The 20,213-nt window shown below is 50.4% G+C and overlaps 1 protein-coding gene and 1 non-coding gene across 2 annotated transcripts; one reads left to right on the top strand and one right to left on the bottom strand.

Moving 5' to 3' along the window:
• Nucleotides 1-1,448: 1,448 nt before the first annotated feature.
• On the bottom strand, nt 1,449-16,806 carry Rbck1 (RANBP2-type and C3HC4-type zinc finger containing 1). The gene is given in 12 exon segments (XM_050150885.1): nt 1,449-2,049; nt 3,573-3,716; nt 3,972-4,070; nt 4,409-4,588; nt 8,008-8,119; nt 9,175-9,335; nt 10,247-10,420; nt 10,495-10,610; nt 12,228-12,426; nt 13,194-13,287; nt 15,367-15,511; nt 16,439-16,806. Coding segments are annotated over 12 exon segments (1,527 nt in total). The 5' UTR covers nt 16,461-16,806; the 3' UTR covers nt 1,449-1,968.
• On the top strand, nt 14,977-15,079 carry LOC126507156 (U6 spliceosomal RNA). Its single transcript, XR_007593439.1, has one exon. It is a non-coding gene; the product is annotated as a U6 spliceosomal RNA (small nuclear RNA).
• Nucleotides 16,807-20,213: the final 3,407 nt, after the last annotated feature.

The raw sequence follows: 20,213 nt of genomic DNA, 5'->3' as shown, positions 1-20,213 counted from the left end.
GTACCAGTCATACGGGAAGTGTGGCCGTCATACTACTGCAGCTGCTGTTGCGCCCTCACAGCCAGGTGAGGCCTGGATTGTAATGCTTGGATTCAGAATCTAACAGCCTGTTGTGGAAGGGACACCCCAGCCCTTAGGCCTAGTCCCTGTCTACTGAGGAACATCTGACAGTGACTGCCTCACTCAGCTTTTAGCCTAGCTGTTCTCAACCTATGGTCATGACCCCATCAGCAAACCTCTATCTCCAAAATATTTACATTATGATTCAATAACAGAAGTAAAATTAGTTTTGAAGTAGCAATGAAAATGTTAGGTTCGGGGGTCACTGCAGCATGAGGAACTGTAGCATTAGGAAGGTTGAGAACCACTGGTCTATCCTCTAAATAGCTCCGCTCTCAGCAGTAAGAGTACTCAGCAGCTGGGTCTCTACTTTTCTACCTCTGCCTGCAGAGGAGCCAGTCAGGAGTGTAGAGTCGGTGCTGGGTGTAGGCATTCTTTGTGGATCTTCGCTCTCCCACAATAGACCACCAGCCTTTGATACCCTCTGATATGGCAGCGGTGAGACTCAAAGGGTTAACAGGGGCCAACCTCTGGTAGCTTATAGTAGAGGGCTAACGAGCAGTCTGGGTGACAGATGGCCTAAGTCAGCCTCAAACTCAAGGACTGAACACAAAGGATGAATGAGCTAACTGGGTAATGGAGGAAGGGCACATGTATAATGAGTTTTGGTCAGGCCAAGCCTGGTGCATGCCTGTAATCCAACACCCTGGAGACCAAGGCAGGAAGATTACCATGAATTCAAGAACAACCTGGGTTACCTAGACCTTATTTCTAGAAGCAAATCCTCACTCTTTGGGTTCCTGTTTTGATCCTACTCAAGACTAGATGTCTATCTATCCAGAGCTCTACATTCCAGGGGCTAGAAAACATCTCCCCTGGAAAAGCTGCATGGCCTAGCATCAGGAGTGAGGCTTTGACCACAAGTGCTATGCCTGCTGTTAGGAATCAGTGTGGGAAGACAGCAATACCCAATCTCAGAAGGGATGGTTGGGTCAGGGTGGAGGGAAAGCACAAGAACAGACACTAGCAGCAGTGCCTTGCCTCCTGCCTGACTTTAAGTAGAATGGACCCCCTCCCGCAGCAGTGCTTGTTAGACGCCCAGAAGCGGGGAACAGCCAAGCCTTTCCTCCCAGTCTGTAGCTGTTGCTGTGCCTCTCACCTTCAAGCCCTTCTCTGCAAATTTCGCCAGTACAGGCTAATATCAGCCCTAGCAATGCTTGTCCCAGGAGTTAGACATGGTGGTGCCAGAGCTGAGCCAGCCTGATTCCCACAACCTCACAGGCCAACAGATAACCTCCAGGTGCTATTCCAAGCTCCCAGAGCTCACCATCCTGCCTTTATGGCATTCAGCCTAGGACGTTTGCTCCCTCAAGCACAACACACCTTCCTTCTTGGAAAACAGCTTTAATTCACTATTCAACAAAGGGGGATGCAGAGCTGGACCCCATGGGCTATGTGTTCTGACCTACCAATCTACCTGCTTGGGTTCATAGCAGCCCTAAGAGGTGTCAGGCCTTCAACAGCAACAGCAGCAAAAGTGCCCAGAAAGCCAGCAAGACAAAGGATGAGGCTGTGGATCCTCGGGAAGCATGCTGAGGGAGAGCAGTCACTTGGAGGCTCAGAACACTAGCCATCCAGGCCTTAGGCCAGGGCTGTGTTGAATTAAGGCTGGTGGCTAGTAAGGGTAGGGTATCTAGCTCAGGGCCATAGTCTGGTCAGCTCCGTGAAGCAACACAGGCAGCAGGATCGACCTGACACCAGCTTATCTGGGGCTCTTGTAACACAGAAAGCAGGTTTGCAGCAGAGCTCAGGGCCTTCTCAAACCAGAGCTAAAACCCCTGGCCCAGTCCTGCTGTTAGCTTCTACATATGTGGTTCTGGATCAATATTGAGGGCCAGCATCTTCGACTCAGTGGCAGTTCTGACAGCTAGGATGGCAAGGAACTCCATTGACCCGGCAGCGGCAGCCCCCACTGGTGTCCCCTGGGCCCTGAAGGAAGAGAAAAAAGGTATCAGGGTGGTTAAACAGGGCATCCCCAAGTCACTCCATCTGCCCAAGGCAAAGCCCATCTGAAGGTCAAAGTGGCTGTCAGAAGCCCTCCTGCCTCAGCAACCTGAAGGAGGCAGCCATGAAAGCCTTTCAGCCCCCGCCCAACCCCTTCAGCATCCTCTCAACTCCATGGACTTCCTCTCCAGGCCAGAGAAGGAAGGGGCTGCGGCTGCAGGTGGATCAGCACCTGCGTAGAGGGAAGTAGTCCAGTTCCCTCTGCACCACTTGCCTCTAAGTCATCCAGTAACCATGCCAGCTCTGACTCCAGCAACCCACCTCTGGTACTGACAGCCACCACCTTCAGGGTGCTCAACCTGTGACAGGCACCCACTGAACACTTCTCTTGTACTTGAGACAGGCCCTGACACTGTCTCCACTCCATGGAGGAGAAATCTGAAGCTGAGAGGTGGCAGATATGTGCCAGAGGGAATGACTTGCTCTCCTCCAAACAGAACAGCAGGAAGCCTTGCTACCACAGTGGCTGCAGGCCAAGAGGCAAAAGGCTGGGATGGGTAGGCTTCAGGACTATTTACTGTGGCCTTTTGATAATTTAAGAGAAATTCTTTTTTTTTGTTTGTTTGTTTGTTTTGGTTTTTCGAGACAGGGTTTCTCTGTAGCCTTGGTGCCTGTCCTGGAACTAGCTCTTGTAGACCACGCTGGCCTTCTGGCCTCGAACTCACAGAGATCCTCCTGCCTCTGCCTCCTGAGTGCTGGGATTAAAGGCGTGCTCCACCACCAGCGAGAAATTCTTAAGATATAAAAATTCTTAGCCCTCAAGTCCAGCAAGGTGACACATACTATAATCTCCACCAGGAGGCTGAGGCAGGAGGACTGCCACAAATTCCAAGCCAGCCCAGGCTACAGAGTGAGAAACAATCTAAGAGGAAAGAAGAAAACCAGCTGGAAATAAAGCAGTCAGGAGGCAGAGAGAGGTGGATCTCTGTGAGCTGGAGGCCACCCTGGGCTCCAGAGTGAGTTCTAGAACAGCCAGAGCTACACACAGAAACCCTGTTTTGGAAAAACAACAAAAACCAAAAAGAAACAAAATCTTCCCCTGAGCTGGTGAGATGGCGCAGCAGATCAAAGGTCTCGCCACACAAGACTGCTGACACCATCAAGACGGAAGGAGAGGACAAACTCCACTGAGCTGTCCTGACCTCCACATGAACACTGGGCGCATTCCCCACCTCCTTCCCTCCCCCTCTCTCACACAGAGGTGCACAGACAAATACAACATAATATTAACCCAGGCTCGGTGGCACACACCTTTAAGCACTTGGGAGGCAGAGCCAGGCAGCTCTCTAAATTGGAGGGCAGGCTGGTCTACATAGTGAGTTCCAGGTCAGCCAGGGCTACATACTGAGACCCTGCCTCAAATAACTTTGTTGATGGCTGGAAGTTTTGAGTCCCACTCCAGTAACTATAGCACCCTCAACCCTCCAGTACCCTGAAGACTCACTCACCCCAGGTCCCCAGCGTGGACCCTTGGTGACCCAGCAGATCTCAGTGTGGCAGACAGTGCAGCGGATCCAGTCACAGCCTTCCTTCTTCTGCACCACAATCCGGCACTGTGGGCAGTACATCGCCTCACCCTGCTGCAACATCACCTGGGAAGGGTAGCTACTGAGACCTCTGCAGTGTACCCTCCCTCCGAGCCTGGCATGGCTAGCTGCTCCTCTGTCCCTGAGGACTCCCAACCCAGACTCTTCCTGCAGCTCCACACCTGACACCCTACTGGAAGTCACACTTTGAAATGGTGCAACCAGAAGAGTGGGTAAACCTCCAAGAATATGTGAACTTAGTCCTTCCCAAGAAGCATCTAGAACATAGGTCCCTAGGCCCTCGCTAAGACCCTGACTTACCCTTAGCATCTCCGTTGTCTGTCGGGCAGCCACATCATTCTGAGCCCGAAGGGCCAAGTCATCCTGATACTCCTTGCAATTCATGCCCTCATGGATGGCCTGCAGGACAAGGGGCTCTGAGTGAGACGTTTCCCCTGGGGCTTGCACTGGAAGCAGCAGAAGAGGCCCACCACTGGCACTGAGTGCCTGAGTGCCATCAGTGGAAGCCCTCTCTTACAAAACTTATACCCATTTTACAGAACCCACAGGATCCAGGGAGGCGGAGCCAGGGTCATCAAGGAGCCTAATATAAATCCTATTTGCTTTAGTGCTGATAGGCTCTATAACCCTAAAACAGCGCTCCCCTGTACCCGGACTGCAGCCTCTGCAGTTGCCGTAGCCAGTCACAGCAAGCCCTAGTCAGATGAAGGCAAGAGGCCACGTGGGCCCTGTCCCACCTTACAGAGCAGACAGTTGACATGGGAGCATACAGGACAGGCGAACTCGTTGACATCATCCTCAAAGAAGCACCAACCCCTGCAGTCGGGGGTCTTGCAGTGGTAGCTCAAGGTGCTGCGGTTCTCCGCGATAGACACGCCCAGATCTAGGAAGCGCTGGTAGTCCTCGGGGGACAGGAGCTGCACAAACATGGCTTTGTTGTTGGGAGTTCAGACCACCAGCAGATGCTCTCCCCCTATCAAATACTCCCAGGAAACCACCTAAACCTAGTCCCATGCCCCCCCCCCCCTTTTGAGATAGGGTTTATGTAATAAAGGCTGGCCTTGAATTCCCAAGAGCTGGCCAACATAGTGGCACAAGCCATTAAATCCCAGTATTTTGAAGACTGAGGCAGAAGGATCACTGGAGTTGTTCAAAGCCACCCTGTAGGAAACAGCTAGTCTCAAAGACAAATCAGGACAATGTGGCAATGTCCCAGACTTAACCATCTTCTGGTGCCCTCCACACCCTGTAAGTCTGTTTCACACGAAGAGTCCCCAGGCAGTACTCTAGGAGGCTGCACTTCCTAGCAGGGAAGGCTGAACTGCTGAGGGGAGACAGGACAAGGTAGGCCAGAGAGAGCTGAATAGCTCCTTAAGTAGTGGCAAACAGCAAGTCAGTGAGGGGGAGTCAGGCCTTTGTTCTGCATCTTAGCTGGGTGATGCTTAGTGTAAGCAAAACTCACAGACCTATACACCTGTAAGGGGCCCATTCTCATGTGTGAGTAACAGTGAATGATCTTTACCTTGAAAATACTGCCTGGGACCAAAGAAATGGCACAATAGGCAAGGGTGTTTGCTGCAGAAACTACCAACCCAAATTTGATCTCTGAGATCCACATGGTTGAAAAGACAGAATTGACTCTGACCCGCTGTCCTCTGAGCTCCAAATATATGCTGTGTGTTGCACACTCATATTGATATCCACATAAATAAATGTAACTTTAAAAAAATAAATATGTACATGTATATATGTGTTGAAAGGAGCGGTGGGCCGCTTCCCTGCCGCCCCAGCTCCCGGCCCGAAATAATTACACGGAAACTATTTTTTTTTTTATTTTTGTTTTTCGAGACAGGGTTTCTCTGTGGCTTTAGAGCCTGTCCTGGAACTAGCTCTGTTGACCAGGCTGGTCTCGAACTCACAGAGATCCGCCTGCCTCTGCCTCCCGAGTGCTGGGATTAAAGGCGTGCGCCACCATCGCCCAGCTGAAACTGTATTCTTTTAAACACTGCTTGGCCCATTAGTTTTAGCCTCTTATTAGCTAATTCTCACATCTTTGATTAACCCATTTCTAATAACCTGTGTAGCACCATGAGCTGGTGGCATGCCAGGGAGGATCTTAACCTGCATCTGTCTGGAATGGGAGAATCATGGCGACTGCCTGACACAGCTTCTTTCTCCCAGCATTCTGTTTTGTTTACTCCGCCTACCTAATTTTCTGTCCTATCAGGCCAAGCAGTTTTTTTATTAGTTAACCAATGAAAGAAACAGATAAGATACAAGACCCACCTCCATCATTTCCCTTTTCTGTTTAAACAAAAAAGAAAAGCTTTCAACAGAGTGGTGTTCAATGTGGGGCTAAATCCACTTAAAAACCTGAGAGGGGGAAAGGGGAGGCGGAGGTGGGGAAGAGACAGAAATATTTAATAAATTTAAAAAAAAAGAAAAAAAACCTGAAGAGGCTTTAAAAAAAAAAGGGAGAGAGTTTAACACAGCTTTTGGCTGTTTGTGGGTGGCTTGCATAAAAGAACACAGATGCAAAGTGTATACATATGCTTATATATGTGGCTGTCTGTATACATAACCACGTGCACACATATTTTGACATTCAGGTATAGGGGAAAACTGGCTGTTTTATATATGTGTATGCATGCATGTATACACACACACACACACACACACACACACACACACACACACACACATCTGGGAACAGTAGTACATGCCTTTAGCCCCAGCATTCAGAAGCTACTATTAGGTGGATCCTGTGAGACAAGCCAGCTAAAACTACATAGTGAGACCCTGTCTCAAAAAAACAAAAAACAAAAAAGCAGAAAAACAACAAAATGGTTATCTGCTGAGAAAGAAGGAAATAAGACAAAATGCTAGGGACTGCAGAGTTGGGGCTGCTTTTTCTTTCATTTCTCTTATTTTCTGCCACCCTTTTGTTTGTTTGTTTTGAGATAGAATTTTTCTATGTAGTTCTGGCTGTCCTGGAACACAGAGATTAATTTGTCTCTGCCTCCTGAGTGTTGGGATTAAAGACATGTGCTGCCCCCTGGCTATTCCCTGCCACTTAACAGAACTACCATCACCATGTCATTCTGCTGACACCTGCCTCCTCACTACCACACCTGAAGATTGAGTAAGGACCTGAGGACTTCTCGGTGTTCGTATGCAGCCCCTTGGATGAATATGGCCTTTAGCAGGGCGGCCTTCTCTCCAGAGCATGGTCAGATACCTCAACAAGGCCCAGGAGCTTACCCACTCAGAAGCCCATGGACAAGGTAAAAGCTACTTTGAATAAAAAATTGAAATTCTCCAAGTTCTACTTTCTCAGATCCCTTTCCCACCTCAGCAGAGCCCCTTGAGCTTGAGAAACATTTGGTAAAGTTTTGGGGTGCTCCAGGAGAAACACGGTCAGAGGCAGGAGCAATGGGAAGATGGGGGATCTGTGCATGCCTGGGGTCTCCCATCTGGACCCTGGCTGCTGTGATCCTGCTTCTCTGTCAAACCCAGCTGCTGTGCTTGCTAGACATGCGCTCTACCCAGTGGCTCTAAACTTTGTCCTGACGCCTCAGCTGTGCTGAGGTGACAGTGTGGACTGCCATGCCAATTCTGCTCCCATTTTTACCCCTGAATGGCCATATTACCACAGGATGTCAGTCCACTGTTCCTGCTGGCCCCCACAGGGAACATGGGCCTAAGCATATGATTTACACCAGTCACCAGGATTACAACAAAGCAGTCTACACAGAGTTGTGTTTGCAACACTGACCCCTAACCACTGCCATAGGCCAGGCCTGGATGGCCTGTTTACGGAGGGGACTGAAGTAAACAGTTCTCCTGGGCAAGGCCATGGTGAACCATCCCATACTCATCACTAAGCAGACAAGCCAGGAGCTGACTCTGAAGCACAGAGACCCAGCTCTGCCCATGTGGGAGCACTACTTTGCAATTCACAAACCAGAGCGCTCTAAGGCACCAGGTCTGGAGTGACTGTTACAAAGCAAAAGCAGCTGACACAGCAGCTGCACGAGCCTGAGCACATTAGCAGATGCCACCTTTGGTGCTGGCCAAGGACAGAGCAGAGGCTGAGTGAGGTTACACGGCCAGGCTGTAGCCACAGCTCCCACCCACCCTAACCCCTCTAGCCCTTGCCACACTGGTGAGGTTAAAGCATCTAAGGTTTCTTCCACACCCTCCAGTGCTGTCCTGCTTGGGCCCCAGGCACTCCGAATGACTCCTCTTGGGATGCAGGCATTCTATGCTCCTGTGCCTGCTGCCAGCTCAGGGCCAGCTCCCAGGACTCAGAATCCCTCCCATCCCGTGGCCTTACCGCCCGGATCTCCCTCTCCAGCAGCTTGCCAGGGCACGAGTAGGTGCTGTCAATGAAGGGGCAGGATACCTCCGCCTCCTGACTGTTTCGGATGGTGCCCTGCAGTCACTCCCTGGAGAGGAGAGGATGCCAGTTAGGCTCATTTCAACCCCCCACAGGGACTCCAGCCCTCAGATGGTAGGGCCTAATCCCAGGGCCCTTCCTTCCCATCCCTCTATTCAACCCATTACCAAGGCCTCACTTCTATCCATGCCACCATCCCTGTCTCTCTCTGATCGAGGCACTGGCATGCCTGCCCAGGTGACTGCAGTAACCTCCTCCTTGGTCCCAGTCTCTCTAGCTGGTGCAAATGCTGACTCTCAGCACTACAGTGGTACCACCCAAAGAGGACCAGGGCTGCTAGAGCTTGTCACCCGCACAGGCTCAACTATCCTGTCCCACCACCCCCACCTCCACTCTGCTCCCTGACATTTTCAGACAGACAGCTTTCCAGCCTCTGCTCCAGCATGACTTCCTCAGGGGCTGCCAGCCCTGCCACAACTTGAGCAAGGCTCTCAACCTAGTTACTTGCATGTGGCATTGTAAACATTAACATAGACACACACACACACACACACACACACACACACACACACACCTGGCACATAGGCTAGACAGGGCAGTCCATCAGGGCCCATTATGGTGAATAAACATATTTTCCCAGCTCACGGGTAGAAGGGAAGACTGCATACACTACAGAACAGAATGCTTTGGGTGTCAGAGCTTGGCCCAAATGTCTTTACATATGCCAGGGCAGTAACCGGTAGTGAGGAAGGGCAGTGGCTCTGGAGCCTGAATGCTTGTCTCATTTCTGAGCTTCTTACAAGCTGTGTAGCCTTGACAACATGGATGCTTGGATTGTCTGTCCCCCTTTCCTTTTTCTTTGGATTCTTGAGACAAAGCCTCAGGTAGCCCTGGCTGGCCTTGAACTCACTATACTGTTGAAGCTATTCTTGAACTTCTCATCCTCTTGCCTCCACTTCCTGAGTACTGGTATTCCAGGCACGAGCCACAACACCTCATGCATAAATGGCGTTTTGTGGTCATCCAAGAAGATAAAGAACAAGGCCACACACACTTTGACTGTGGCTTTGGTAAGCACTGCTCCTAGCGGGAGTTGGGCCGCACCTGCAGAAGGTGTGCAGACACTCACGCAGCACCACGGCCTCGCCGGGCGCCAGCACTGAGTAGCACACAGGGCACTCAGCAGGCTCAGTGTTCAGCACCAGGCTCCTCTGCTCCAGCTGCACGTGCTGCAGGTAGTTCCCCTCCTGCTGCTGCTGCTTCCGCTGGGCACACGGGCAGGGCAGGGCCACCGGGTGGGTCAGGGTCTCAGTTGGTCAGGTAGGAAGTGGGACAAGGCTAGGGTAGTATGGGGGGCAGCAAGGCGGTGGTGGGCTGGGACTATGGGCAGGCCAAGACAGCCAGGGTGGGGCTACAGCAGAGTAGGAAGCTAGGTGAGGGATAAGGGAGGTAGAGAAAGAAGAGGCTCAGGGTAGAAGGGGGAGTAGAGGGTCCACAGGGATCAAATTCTGGGTAAGCAGGGTGGGGCTGGAGCATGGTGGAGGAAGGTCAGAGCTGGAGGGAGAGCCGGGCTGCAGGGAAGGCATGGCTAAGGCTGGGGTCATGGTCAAGGTTGGGAGGCTGCACTGAATCCAAAGGAACTGAGGTGGGGGAGGAAGATGCTCTTGGAGCAGGGAGTACCAGAGTTGGGTGCCTGTGGATTGTGTCTGTGGTGGGAACTGTCTGACTACTCTGGGGAAGTGAGAGAGGACAGAGTTACTCCCAAGGGGCATAGGAAGACAGTCCATGAGAGAGGAAGGGAAAAGAGGAAGGGTAGAGTGGGAGCCAAGATGAGGTTACAGGCCATGGGCTGAGGTTTGGGCATAGCATAGCAGAGTTAGGGTCGCAGATGGAAGTATTGTTGGCACAGCCAGAATGCTCATATACATGGGCAAAGTGAGGATTCAGAACAAGTGAGGAGCCTGGCTGGGCATCACACCAGAGGAGTGAGTCTCAGCCACAGAACTGGCCTCGGAGAGAGGCAGCTCTCAGTCAAGGGCAAGGTTATGGTTCAGCAGTGTGCTCGAGAGGGGACTGGCAGTAGCCAGGGACACAGCAGTTTGCAGGTGGTTCCCTTTCTGGCTTAGGCCTTCTTCCACCAGCCTGCAGATGTCTGCCCCTAGACCCGTGTGCCCACCTGCTGGTACTGGCGCAGCGCCTCCTCCTCACCAGCCAGGCGTGCTCGCTCCTCCTCATCAGGCTGGTACGAGGCAGGAATCTGGTAGGTTTCAGGCCTTGCACGACAGCACATTTCACACCCAGGCCGTGTGGGTTTGTTGATTAAAGTGCAGCCAGGGCACTGCCAGCCCACCTGGATGCAGAGGGGGTGTGAGCTCGGCTGGGTTGGACAGAGAAGACAAGGCACACATCAAGTAAGGTGCTTACCGGTGGCAACTCTGGGGCTGCATCTGGCTGCGCCGGCTCCTGGTGGGGCCTGAGCTTGGGAAGGACGGGCTCCAAGGGGCCCCGTGGCTGCAGGGTGAGGTCCTTGAAGCCCAAATCTGCAGAAGGAGTGTGTGTGTGCATCCAGGTTGCCCAGGTATCCACACGCTGAAGCAGGTAGGCACACCCCACCCTGAGTTACCTGACAACTCTCTTCCTGAAGGTGGGTATCCAGGATACCCCAAGACCAAGGCTTTGCCTCACCTCTAACTGGATCATCATGACCACCCTCCCTTTTGAGAGGAAGAGCTGCCTCCACCATGTTGAAATGCCCACCAAGAAGAAAAAGACATGAACATCCAGTCAGGAGGGCAACGAGGGACCAGAGGGGACCAGGACTGGGAGGGGCTGAGACGTGGCAGCGCCACCAAGGACACTGGTTGCACAGCTGACAAAACCCAAATGAGAGTGGCTGCACCGTGTCAGTGTCAGCCAGAGAGAGAATTCAGTCAACAGAGGTGCTCACCACCGAGCCTGATGTAAGCCCTTGGGCCATATAATGGGGAGGGAACTGACTCCTGCAAGTTGTCCTCTTCCCTCCACATGTATGTATGCGTACACGACATGTGTACAGCTACACGCATAAATAAATGTAATTTTTAAATTATTGACTTACTTTGTGGGGGGGTTGGTTTACTTTTTTAAGTAAACCATATAGTTACTCATATAGTTCTGGCTGTCCTGGAACTCAGTCTGTATTCCTGGCTGGTTTTGAACTCAGAGATCTGCCTGCCTCTACCTCTCAAGTACTGGGATTAAAAGTGTGTGCCAAACTGGGCGGTGGTGGCCCATACCTTTAATCCCAGTACTCAGGAGGCAGAGGCAGGCAGATCTCTGTGAGGTCGAGGCCAGTCTGGTCTACAAGACATAGCTCTAGGACAGGCTCCAAAGCTACAGAGAAACCCTGTCTGGAAAAGAAAAATCAAAAACCAAAAAACAGCTAAAATTTGCCGGGCAGTGGTGATGCACACCTTTAATCCCAGCACTTGGGAGGCAGAAGCAGGTGGATCTCTGTGAGTTCGAGGCCAGCCTGGTCTACAGAGCAAGTTCCAGGGCAGGCTCCAAAACTACAAAGAAACCCTGTCTCAAAAAAACCAAACCCAAAACAAACAAACAAAAAAATACCACACACACACACACAAAAAAAAAACGAAAAACAAAAAGTGTGTGCCACTATGCCTGGCCCAATAAGTGTTATTTAAAAATAAAAAAAAAAAGTTGGGCAGCAGTGGACTTGGAAGAACAGCCAGGGCTAAACAAAAAACCCTGTATCAAAACAAAAACAAACAAAACCCACTGCACTTCATAGATGCTAATTTCCTGCGCTGAAGAGTTGTTCAGAAGAATGGCCTTTCTTTAAAAACTGCGTAAGTATCGGGGGGAGGAAGATCTCATTTCCTGAGATTCTGCACCAGGGGTAAAGTTAAAGAAGAAAAACGTCTCTCTAAACAACTGTGAAACTTTTCTACAGGTCTGAAATACTGCGGTACAGAGAAGCATACTAAACCCTAGCTACATTCCCCGGATACACAAACAGAAACACAGAGACGTGCTCGGGGTCACACAGCCCCTCTCCTCATGCCAGCCCTGCTGGAGCGCTCTACAAAAACTCTCTCCTGTCTGACACCCTCTGCATGGACAGGGCCCTCCAGTGCATCCCTCAGAGAGAGCTTCACCTTCCAACATGCGAAGCTGCCGCTGCCGCTGCAGCTCCTGAGGGTTGAGGGAGGTGTTGCAGGCAGACAGCAGGTAGAGGTAGGCGCTGTCTCCATTCCGCCGAACACCATGTGAATGCAGGGTCTCCTGGTCTCGTGCCAGCCTCTGTCCAACCACCCACTGCTGCAGGCTGGGTGGAAAGCCATAATCTAGAAATACCTGGAAGAGGGGGCAGTTATAGTTTCAGAGTAAAATATCTACTGCCACACTCATATCTGAACACTTGATCCAAGTTGGGGATGATGCTTCCTGAAACTGTGGAAGCCCTGGCTGTCATCGTGGGCCACCGAAGGCTGGCTCTGAGGGTTAGAGCCTACCCTGCTTTCGCCCTAGTTCTTGGCTCCCTGCCTGACCATATGAAAAGACACAACCAGGGCTAGGCATGGTGGCAGGCGCACACTTTTGATCTCTGTAAACTCGAGGCCAGTCTGGTCTACAAAATGAGTGCCAGACCACCCAGGGTTACATAGTGAAACCTCATATTTACAAAAGGTGAGAGAGGAGGGCTGGAGAGATGGTTAGTGGTTAGGAGAAACTTGTTGCTCTTACAGAGGATCCAGTTCAATTCTCACCACCCACATGGCGCCTCACAATCATCCATAACCCAAAGTTCTAGGGGATCCAACAGACACACACACGATGCAATACACACATGCAGACAAGCATTCATACACATAAAGTAGGATAAATAGCTCTAAAAGAGTTGGAAAACTAGCCGCAGCTGTGAGCTCCTGGCCCCTCGATGGAGTCTCTCGAACACCACCCCTTCCCATGATGCACATATGCTCAGAGCTGTGAGCCAAAACAGCCTCTCCTCAAGCTGTTTCTAGCAGGTGTTTGACCACAGCAAAAATATGGGTTGGGAGGCACACAGAGAGGATGAGGAGAGTAGAGAAGAGCCCACCTGCCTCCAGCCCCTCACTCACCATGTCCTTGAGGGAGGCCACTGTCATATCAGGGCGCACTGTGAGCCAGATGGTGACAGTGTGCATGTAGGCATCCTCCACACTCACACACAGCCTGTGGGAAAGAAAGAGAGGCATGGATTTGGGTTACCAGCATGGGAATGTTCACGCCTGCATGTGTGTAGGTGCTGTGGATTTCTGTCAACATGTACAAGTTAAAAGAGAAAATCTTAATTGAAAAAAAAAATGCTTCCATCAAACTGGTATATAAGCAAGCCTGTGGGGCATTTCCTTTCCTTTTAAACATCAATTTTTTAAAAGATTTACCTTATTTCATGTGTATGAGTGTTTGTCTGCATGTGCAAGCGCCATGTGTATGAGGGTTTGCCTGTAAGTACATATGCGTACCACTTGTGTGCCTAGTACCTGTGCCAGGCAGAAAACGATGTCAAATACAAAGAGAATAGAGCCACCGTGTGGGGGCTTAGAACCAAACCTAGGTCTTCCATAAGAGCAGCAAACACTTGTAATTGCTGAGCCAACTCTCCAGCCCAGTTGTGGGCATTGCCACCTCGGGGCAGTGGTCCTGGGTTGTATTAAGAAGCAATAGGAGCAATCGGGAGCAAGTCAGTAAGAAGCACTCCTCCATGGTATCTGCATCAGTTCCTGCCTCTAACTCAGATATCCACCTGTCTCTTAAATGCTGGGATTGCAGGCATGTCCCACACGCCTGGGGTAGGAAAATGATTTTGATACCCAACCATCAGTAAAAAACAGAAATAATTCCATGGTGGTGGTAGCTCATGCCTTTAATCCCAATACTCGGGACTAAGAAACAGGTGGATCTCTGTGAGTTTGAGCCAGCCTGGTCTACAGAGTGGGTCCAGGGCAGCTAGGGCTACACAGAGAAACCCTGTCTTGAAAAACACAACAAACTAACAAACCCAGAAATAAACAGACATACAAAGACTCCAAGTTTTCTGTCCACGTTCTCATAGTTTTTTGTTGTTTGTTTCGGTGTTCTTGTGAGATATAGTTTCGTGTATTCACATTGGCTCTGAAACTTCTGCTCCTCCTGCTTCTATCACCTAAATGCATCACCACACCCAGCTCAGAACAGAGTCTAACCTTCAAATTATCTTAGGAGTTTAGAAACATACACGTGTTTTAAATTGCAATGCTCATTCCAGTGAACAATTCCATAATTACAATACTAGCAACCCCATAGAACAGCAGTTCTATGGGTCGTGACCCCTTTGGGGAGTAGGGCCACCAAAGACCATCAGAAAACACAGATATTTACATTATAATACATAATCGTAAAATCACAGATGTGAAGTAGCAACAAAAACAGTTCTATGGTTGGAAGTCACCACAACATGAAGAACTGTATTAGAGTCCCAGCATTAGGTCGTGTTGAGGACCACTGCCATAGAGGCTAAACAAATTATGGAAGCCTTATAGTAACAAAATAAAACCTAAAGTTACTATCTTACCAGGTCTGGTAGTGAGCACCAGTAATTCTAATACTCTGGAGACAAAACTGTCTTGAGTTGAAGGCTAGCCTGGGCTACACAGTGATATATAGGCTAACTTGGACTATGGAGTAAGTCTTGATCTCTAAAAACAAAAAATAAATTAAAAAAATAAAAAATAAAGGTTGGGAAGATGACTCGGTGGATAAACGTCCTTGCTGTGCAAGCCTGTTGACCTGAGTTCATCTCCAGATCCAACAGTGGGAAGGAGACAACTGTCTCCTGGAAGCTCTCCGCCTTCTATACACCTAAGAGAATGAACCCCATGCTTGCTTTGGCAGCACAGACACTAAAACTGGAACGACAGAGGGAAGATCTGCATGACCCCTGGACAAGGATGACACCACTGTGCAAGGTCCCCTTAAAAAAAAAAAAATGAACCTGCCGGCAGTGATGGCGCATGCCTTTAATCCCACCACTTGGGAGGCAGAGACAGGAGGATCTCTGTGAGTTCAAGGCCAGCCTGGTGTACAAGAACTAGTTCCAGGCCAGTCAGGGCTGTTACACAGAGAAACCCTGTCTACCTCACAGCCCACAGCCGAGTAGCATCTAGGGCTTGAGGCTCAGATCCTACGGGAGGCCCTGAGTTTGATCCCCAGCACTGCAGGCTCCAGAGCTCCATGAGGCCTCCAGGTCCCTTTAATGTGAGTTTCACTCACCTGATGTCCTGTGTTGAGGAGACCTCAGGCTTTACTTGCACCCTGAGGGGCACCCTCTGCTCTGCCAGCCAGGTGGCATACTTCATAGCAGACTGTTCGTCTCCACCGGCCACTGCCCGGGCGAGGCTCAGGGCCATCTCCTCTGCTGCAGATCAACACAGAGCAAGCAGGTTAGCACCGGTTTACTTGGGGGAGGCTGGAGAGATTGACCTTGGAGCACACTTTGTCCTGTTTCCCTATTGAGTTACCTTCTGCACCTGGCTATTTGAAGTCCTTTTTTTTTTTTTTTTAGGGGGGAAGGGGTGCTTTTTCAGTCCTCACTCCCCTGCACCCTGGACTCATGGGGTACCCTTTTCCCCTCATGCTCAGAGTCCCCCACACTTTCATTTATCTGACAAGCATTTCTTGAACTCTATTGTATGTCCAGCAAGTGGAGTCTAACAGAGGTTATGATGAATAGGGTCCTTCTCTAAAACCTCTATTTTAAAATTTGACAAGATAATCTGGCTGTGCTCCATTCCAGCAATAATAAGGTCAGGGGAAACCTCTAGGAAGTAAGGGAAACTGAGGCCTGAATGAGGGATTGCTCAATAAGGAAGATTGTATCAAGAGGCCAGAGAATGGGCAAAGGCCTTGGGCAAGAAGTGGCTGAATCTGGGCAAAAAAAGCTAAGGACTTGAGGCATATCTCAGCTACAGAGCACTTGACTAGCATGCCATGAAGCCCCCGGTTCAAGCCCCGGTAGTGGACAGAACAGAGGAGGCTGGTGGGAGTGAATGCAAGGAACTGGGAGAGGTCACTAAAGGTGGCCCAGAGTCTTGGGCTTGGTTTTATTAGGGCAGGGTTTCCAGCAAACAGGACAGCAACACTGTAAGTGTTCCTCCGAATCTGGGTGGAAGGGCAACGGACAGAGGCACATAGTGTTCCCTCCCCGCCTTACTCTGGTCAACTGAAGTCTGTTTCCCTAACAATCAGGAGCTCTCCAGGTTCGATATTCTGTGTCCACTGAATCTCCGACCCCAGCACTGACCCAACCCAGGGCCCACTTCCACCAGCTCCAGTCGGTGCCCACCTTTCTTGGTCTTCTCGTCCATCTGGCTTGGCTGCGCCCATCCCCTCACAAAGGACTGCTGCTCTCGGGAAATGCTACCTTGGGGTCACCTGGGAGAGGGCGGGAGGACAGCAGCGATTCAGCCCTAGCCGGCCTCGCGCGTGGCCCAAGAGATATCCCGGGGCGCACACGGGCAGCATCACACTGCCCTGGGCCCAAGGCCAGGCATTGGTAAGCGGTGGGGCCCCCCGCGAGGAACACAGAAAGCGAAGAAGGCCCTGGCGCCAAGTCCGCAGTGGGCAGTGGGTAACCACGACCCAAAAGCGACGGACAGAGGGAGGCCAGCAGGCGCGGGCACCCCAGCGTCCGGAACTCCAGCCCCGCGGTTCGCGCTACCCGGAAGACAGAGCGGGCTGCATCCCCGGAAGAGAAAGTGAAAGTGGCAGCCCCGGAAGTACAGCAGGCTCAACGGAAGACTGTCCCCCTTATCCGAGACTCTGCAAGCTCACAGGCTGGGGCGGGCGTCTAGGCAACTCTTGGCACTTATGGTCCATCACATGGCCTCACAGACCGGGGACACTAGGTCCAGGAGCCGATAACCGTCCCTCGGCCGACCACGGACTCCCTCCAGCGCCTAGCGCGGGCGGGCGTGGGGGGGTGTTGGGGGCGGAGCCTGGAGGCTCAGCGGGTGGGCTCTCCAGCGCCAGCGGTTCTCCACTTTCACTCCTTAGGCGCTAACCTGACTAGTTCCGCGTCCACTTCTGCATAGCCTGCAGGCTCACGGAATCCGCCAACACACCAATGAGTACCCAGTTTTTGGCGCCGTTTTCGGTTGTGGAAACAGGGTTTGAAAATGTTTGTGACTTGCCCAAGCCACACTGCTGGGGTTTGAATCCAAACGTCACAGTCTCAGGAACTCCACCTTGGCAGCCTGGAGACTTGTCTCCTGTATCGCCTAGCTTGGAATTCTTTTCAGCCTCAACTCATGTTACCTTTTCTTCCAGTTTTCATCCCACAGATTAGCAGATACAGTGAGTCCCACCTGCAGAACGGATAACAGAAACTCCTCTCCTGCACCCAGATCTCATCCTGCCAGCCCCTCACCTGTCTGTTTTCCCTCAACTGCCCTAGAGGATCCTATTAAAACATAGATAAAGGGGTAGGGGAGATAGCTCAGTGGATTAAAGGTTTGCTTACTGTGCAAACCTTACGACCTGAGTTCAATACTCAGTGCCCCATAAAAAGCTGGGCATGGTGGTGGGTGCTTGTAATCCTACCTCTGAGGAGGCAGACGGGAAGATCCGTGGGGTTCTCCAGCCAGCCAGAATAGCCTAAGCAGTGGAGACCCTGTCTGAACAAGATAAATGGTGCCCCACAGAAACATGGGCACGCGCGTGTGCACACACACAAAATGCAAGAACACTTTTCCACCTGTCCCCACCTTCACTTGGATTTCCCACCGTCTCCCTCCCCTTGGCTCACTACACACTAAAGCGGTAGCTCTTGAATTCTGGAAGAAATTAGTTGGCCAAGTTTGGGAGCTTCTGTTTTAGAATTTTCCATCCTCAGCTGAGAATGTCTGTAAATCTCAGCATTTGGGAGGCGGAGGCAGATGACTCTGGAGGGAGGGGAGGAGGAGAGAAGGGGGGAGGAAAGAAGAAATGAATGAATGAATTTCCACCTGAGATCTTCTAGTAACAAATATTTTTGGTTTTGACAGAAAAATCTGTGACTATACCTCCCAGATTCTAAGATTATAGGCACAACTATCAGATTGTACTGGTCTCACTGTGTAGATCTGGACAGTCTGGAAAAGGCTTTGTAGACCAGGCTGGCCTCAAACTTGCATAATCATCCCACCTCTGCCTACCACATCCTGGGATAATAGGAACTTACCACAGCTCTTTTGCTTTGTTTTTAAATAATCTCTGCTTCTTTTCCTTTGAGTGCTTTTAAGAATTTTTTAAACTTTTTTTTCAGGCCAGGTGGTAGTGGTGCCTGCCTTTAATCCCAGCACTCAGCACTCGGGAGGCAGAGGCAGGTAGATCTCTGTGAGTTTGAGGCCAGTCTGATCTACAAGAGCTAGTTCCAGGACAGGCTCCAAAGCCACAGAGAAACCCTGTCTCGAAAAACCAAAACCAAAACAAAAAAGCCCAACTTTTTTCTTTTACATTTTGACTTTGTGAAAATTTTGTGTAATAATCTTGAATTTGTGAAATTTGATTTCTCCCTAATTCTCTTATTTTTGCAATAGTTCCTAGCTTGAGTTTATACAATTACATACAATAGCACTTTGGTTTCTGTGCCAGATGACAGGTGAGCTCTGCGTGTCTGTGCCTGAGGGTTTGCATTTCTCTTGCCTTATTTTCTACTGTGGACTGTGTAGATTTGCTTGCTGGTGTTTCCATCAGCCCTGATATCGTCTGCAAAAAAATTAGTTGGGGGGAGGGCAGATGCAATCATTTCTTTTTCTGGCCTTAGCCTTCTCCCTTTAAGGGGCAAGCTGACATCCACTCTGGACCCTTTGACATCAGTGGGTAGACTCTAAAACATTCATTGAAACCCAAGTTCCCAATCAGGGTGACAGATCCATGTCTTGTGAACCTTAACAAGAGACTCCCTACCTCTGGGTCTCAGTTTCTTCTTCTGCTCATTGACCGTCATGGCAGCTCTCTTCTCGCCAGCTAGTATAAGAATCTATATACATTACCAGTTACTGGTATGTATCACATTGTATTGCCCCAAAGTCAGCAGCTTGAAACAGTAGACAGGACATGGTGGCACACAATTGTGATCCCAGGACTCTGGAGGCAGAGGCAAGAAGATCATAGACTCAGAGCCGATTTGAGTTACTTATTTTGACACTGTCTGAAACAAACACTCCAACAATAAATATTTCTGGGGTCAGAGACAGAGAACTGGTTCCTAGGTGGCTCTGGCTTGATCTTGGGCTTAGATTTGATTCAGGGTACAGACTGATTTGCAGGAAAAGCCCCTTCCTCGTGAGCCTGTGTGCACAGAGACCTCTCCACGTGGCTCCATCATATGGCAGCTGGCTGTCTCCAGTGCAGGCGCCCAGGAGAGGGAGGCAGATGCAAACCCAGAGTCTCGTGAATGCTGGATAGCAAACACTTGTGGCCAAGCTATATTCCCAGCCCAATATATGTTTCTTCCTTTCCACCCCTCCCTTCTTTCCTCCTATTAGTCACCACACTGTGTGTTCTAAGAGAGTCTGGGCTAGGATGATGGCTCAGCAGTTAAGACAGCTTCTAGGAAAAAGAATTCTGCTCATAGTACCCACACAAATGCCTTGGGAGGTAGAGACAGGAGGTCCCCAGAGCAAACTGTCTGATAAGACTGGCTATATAAGGGAGATCAAGGTTTAACTGAGAGACCTGACTCAGCAGGTCGGTGGTGGCGCACACTTTTAAGACAAGCAGCACTCAGGAGGCAGCGGTAGGTGAGTTCAGCGCTAATAAGCTCCAGGACGGCCAGAGCTACACAGAGAAACACGGTCCTGAAAAACCAAACACAAAGAAAAGAAAAGGGAGAGAGAGAGAGAGGCTGACCCTCTTTAAGGAATAAGACAGAAGAGTGATTGAGGATTGTTCAAGCCAGGATGTGGTGGTACATGCCTTTAATCTCAGCACTCATGAGGCAAAAGCAGGCAGGCAGATCTCTGTGAGTTCTAGGCCAGCCTGGTCTACAGAACAATTTCCAGGACAGCTAGGGCTACACAGAGAAACACCACTTTGAAAAGGCAAAAAGAAAAAAAATTCAAGATATATATGTATAT

The sequence above is a fragment of the Alexandromys fortis genome, unplaced genomic scaffold, assembly GCF_014885135.2.
Source record: "Alexandromys fortis isolate MF-2015 unplaced genomic scaffold, M_Fortis_MF-2015_v1.1 scaffold_27, whole genome shotgun sequence".
Lineage (NCBI taxonomy): Eukaryota > Metazoa > Chordata > Mammalia > Rodentia > Cricetidae > Alexandromys > Alexandromys fortis.
The sequence above is the reverse complement of the archived record's forward strand: the minus strand, read 5'-3'. Positions and strand labels throughout refer to the sequence as shown.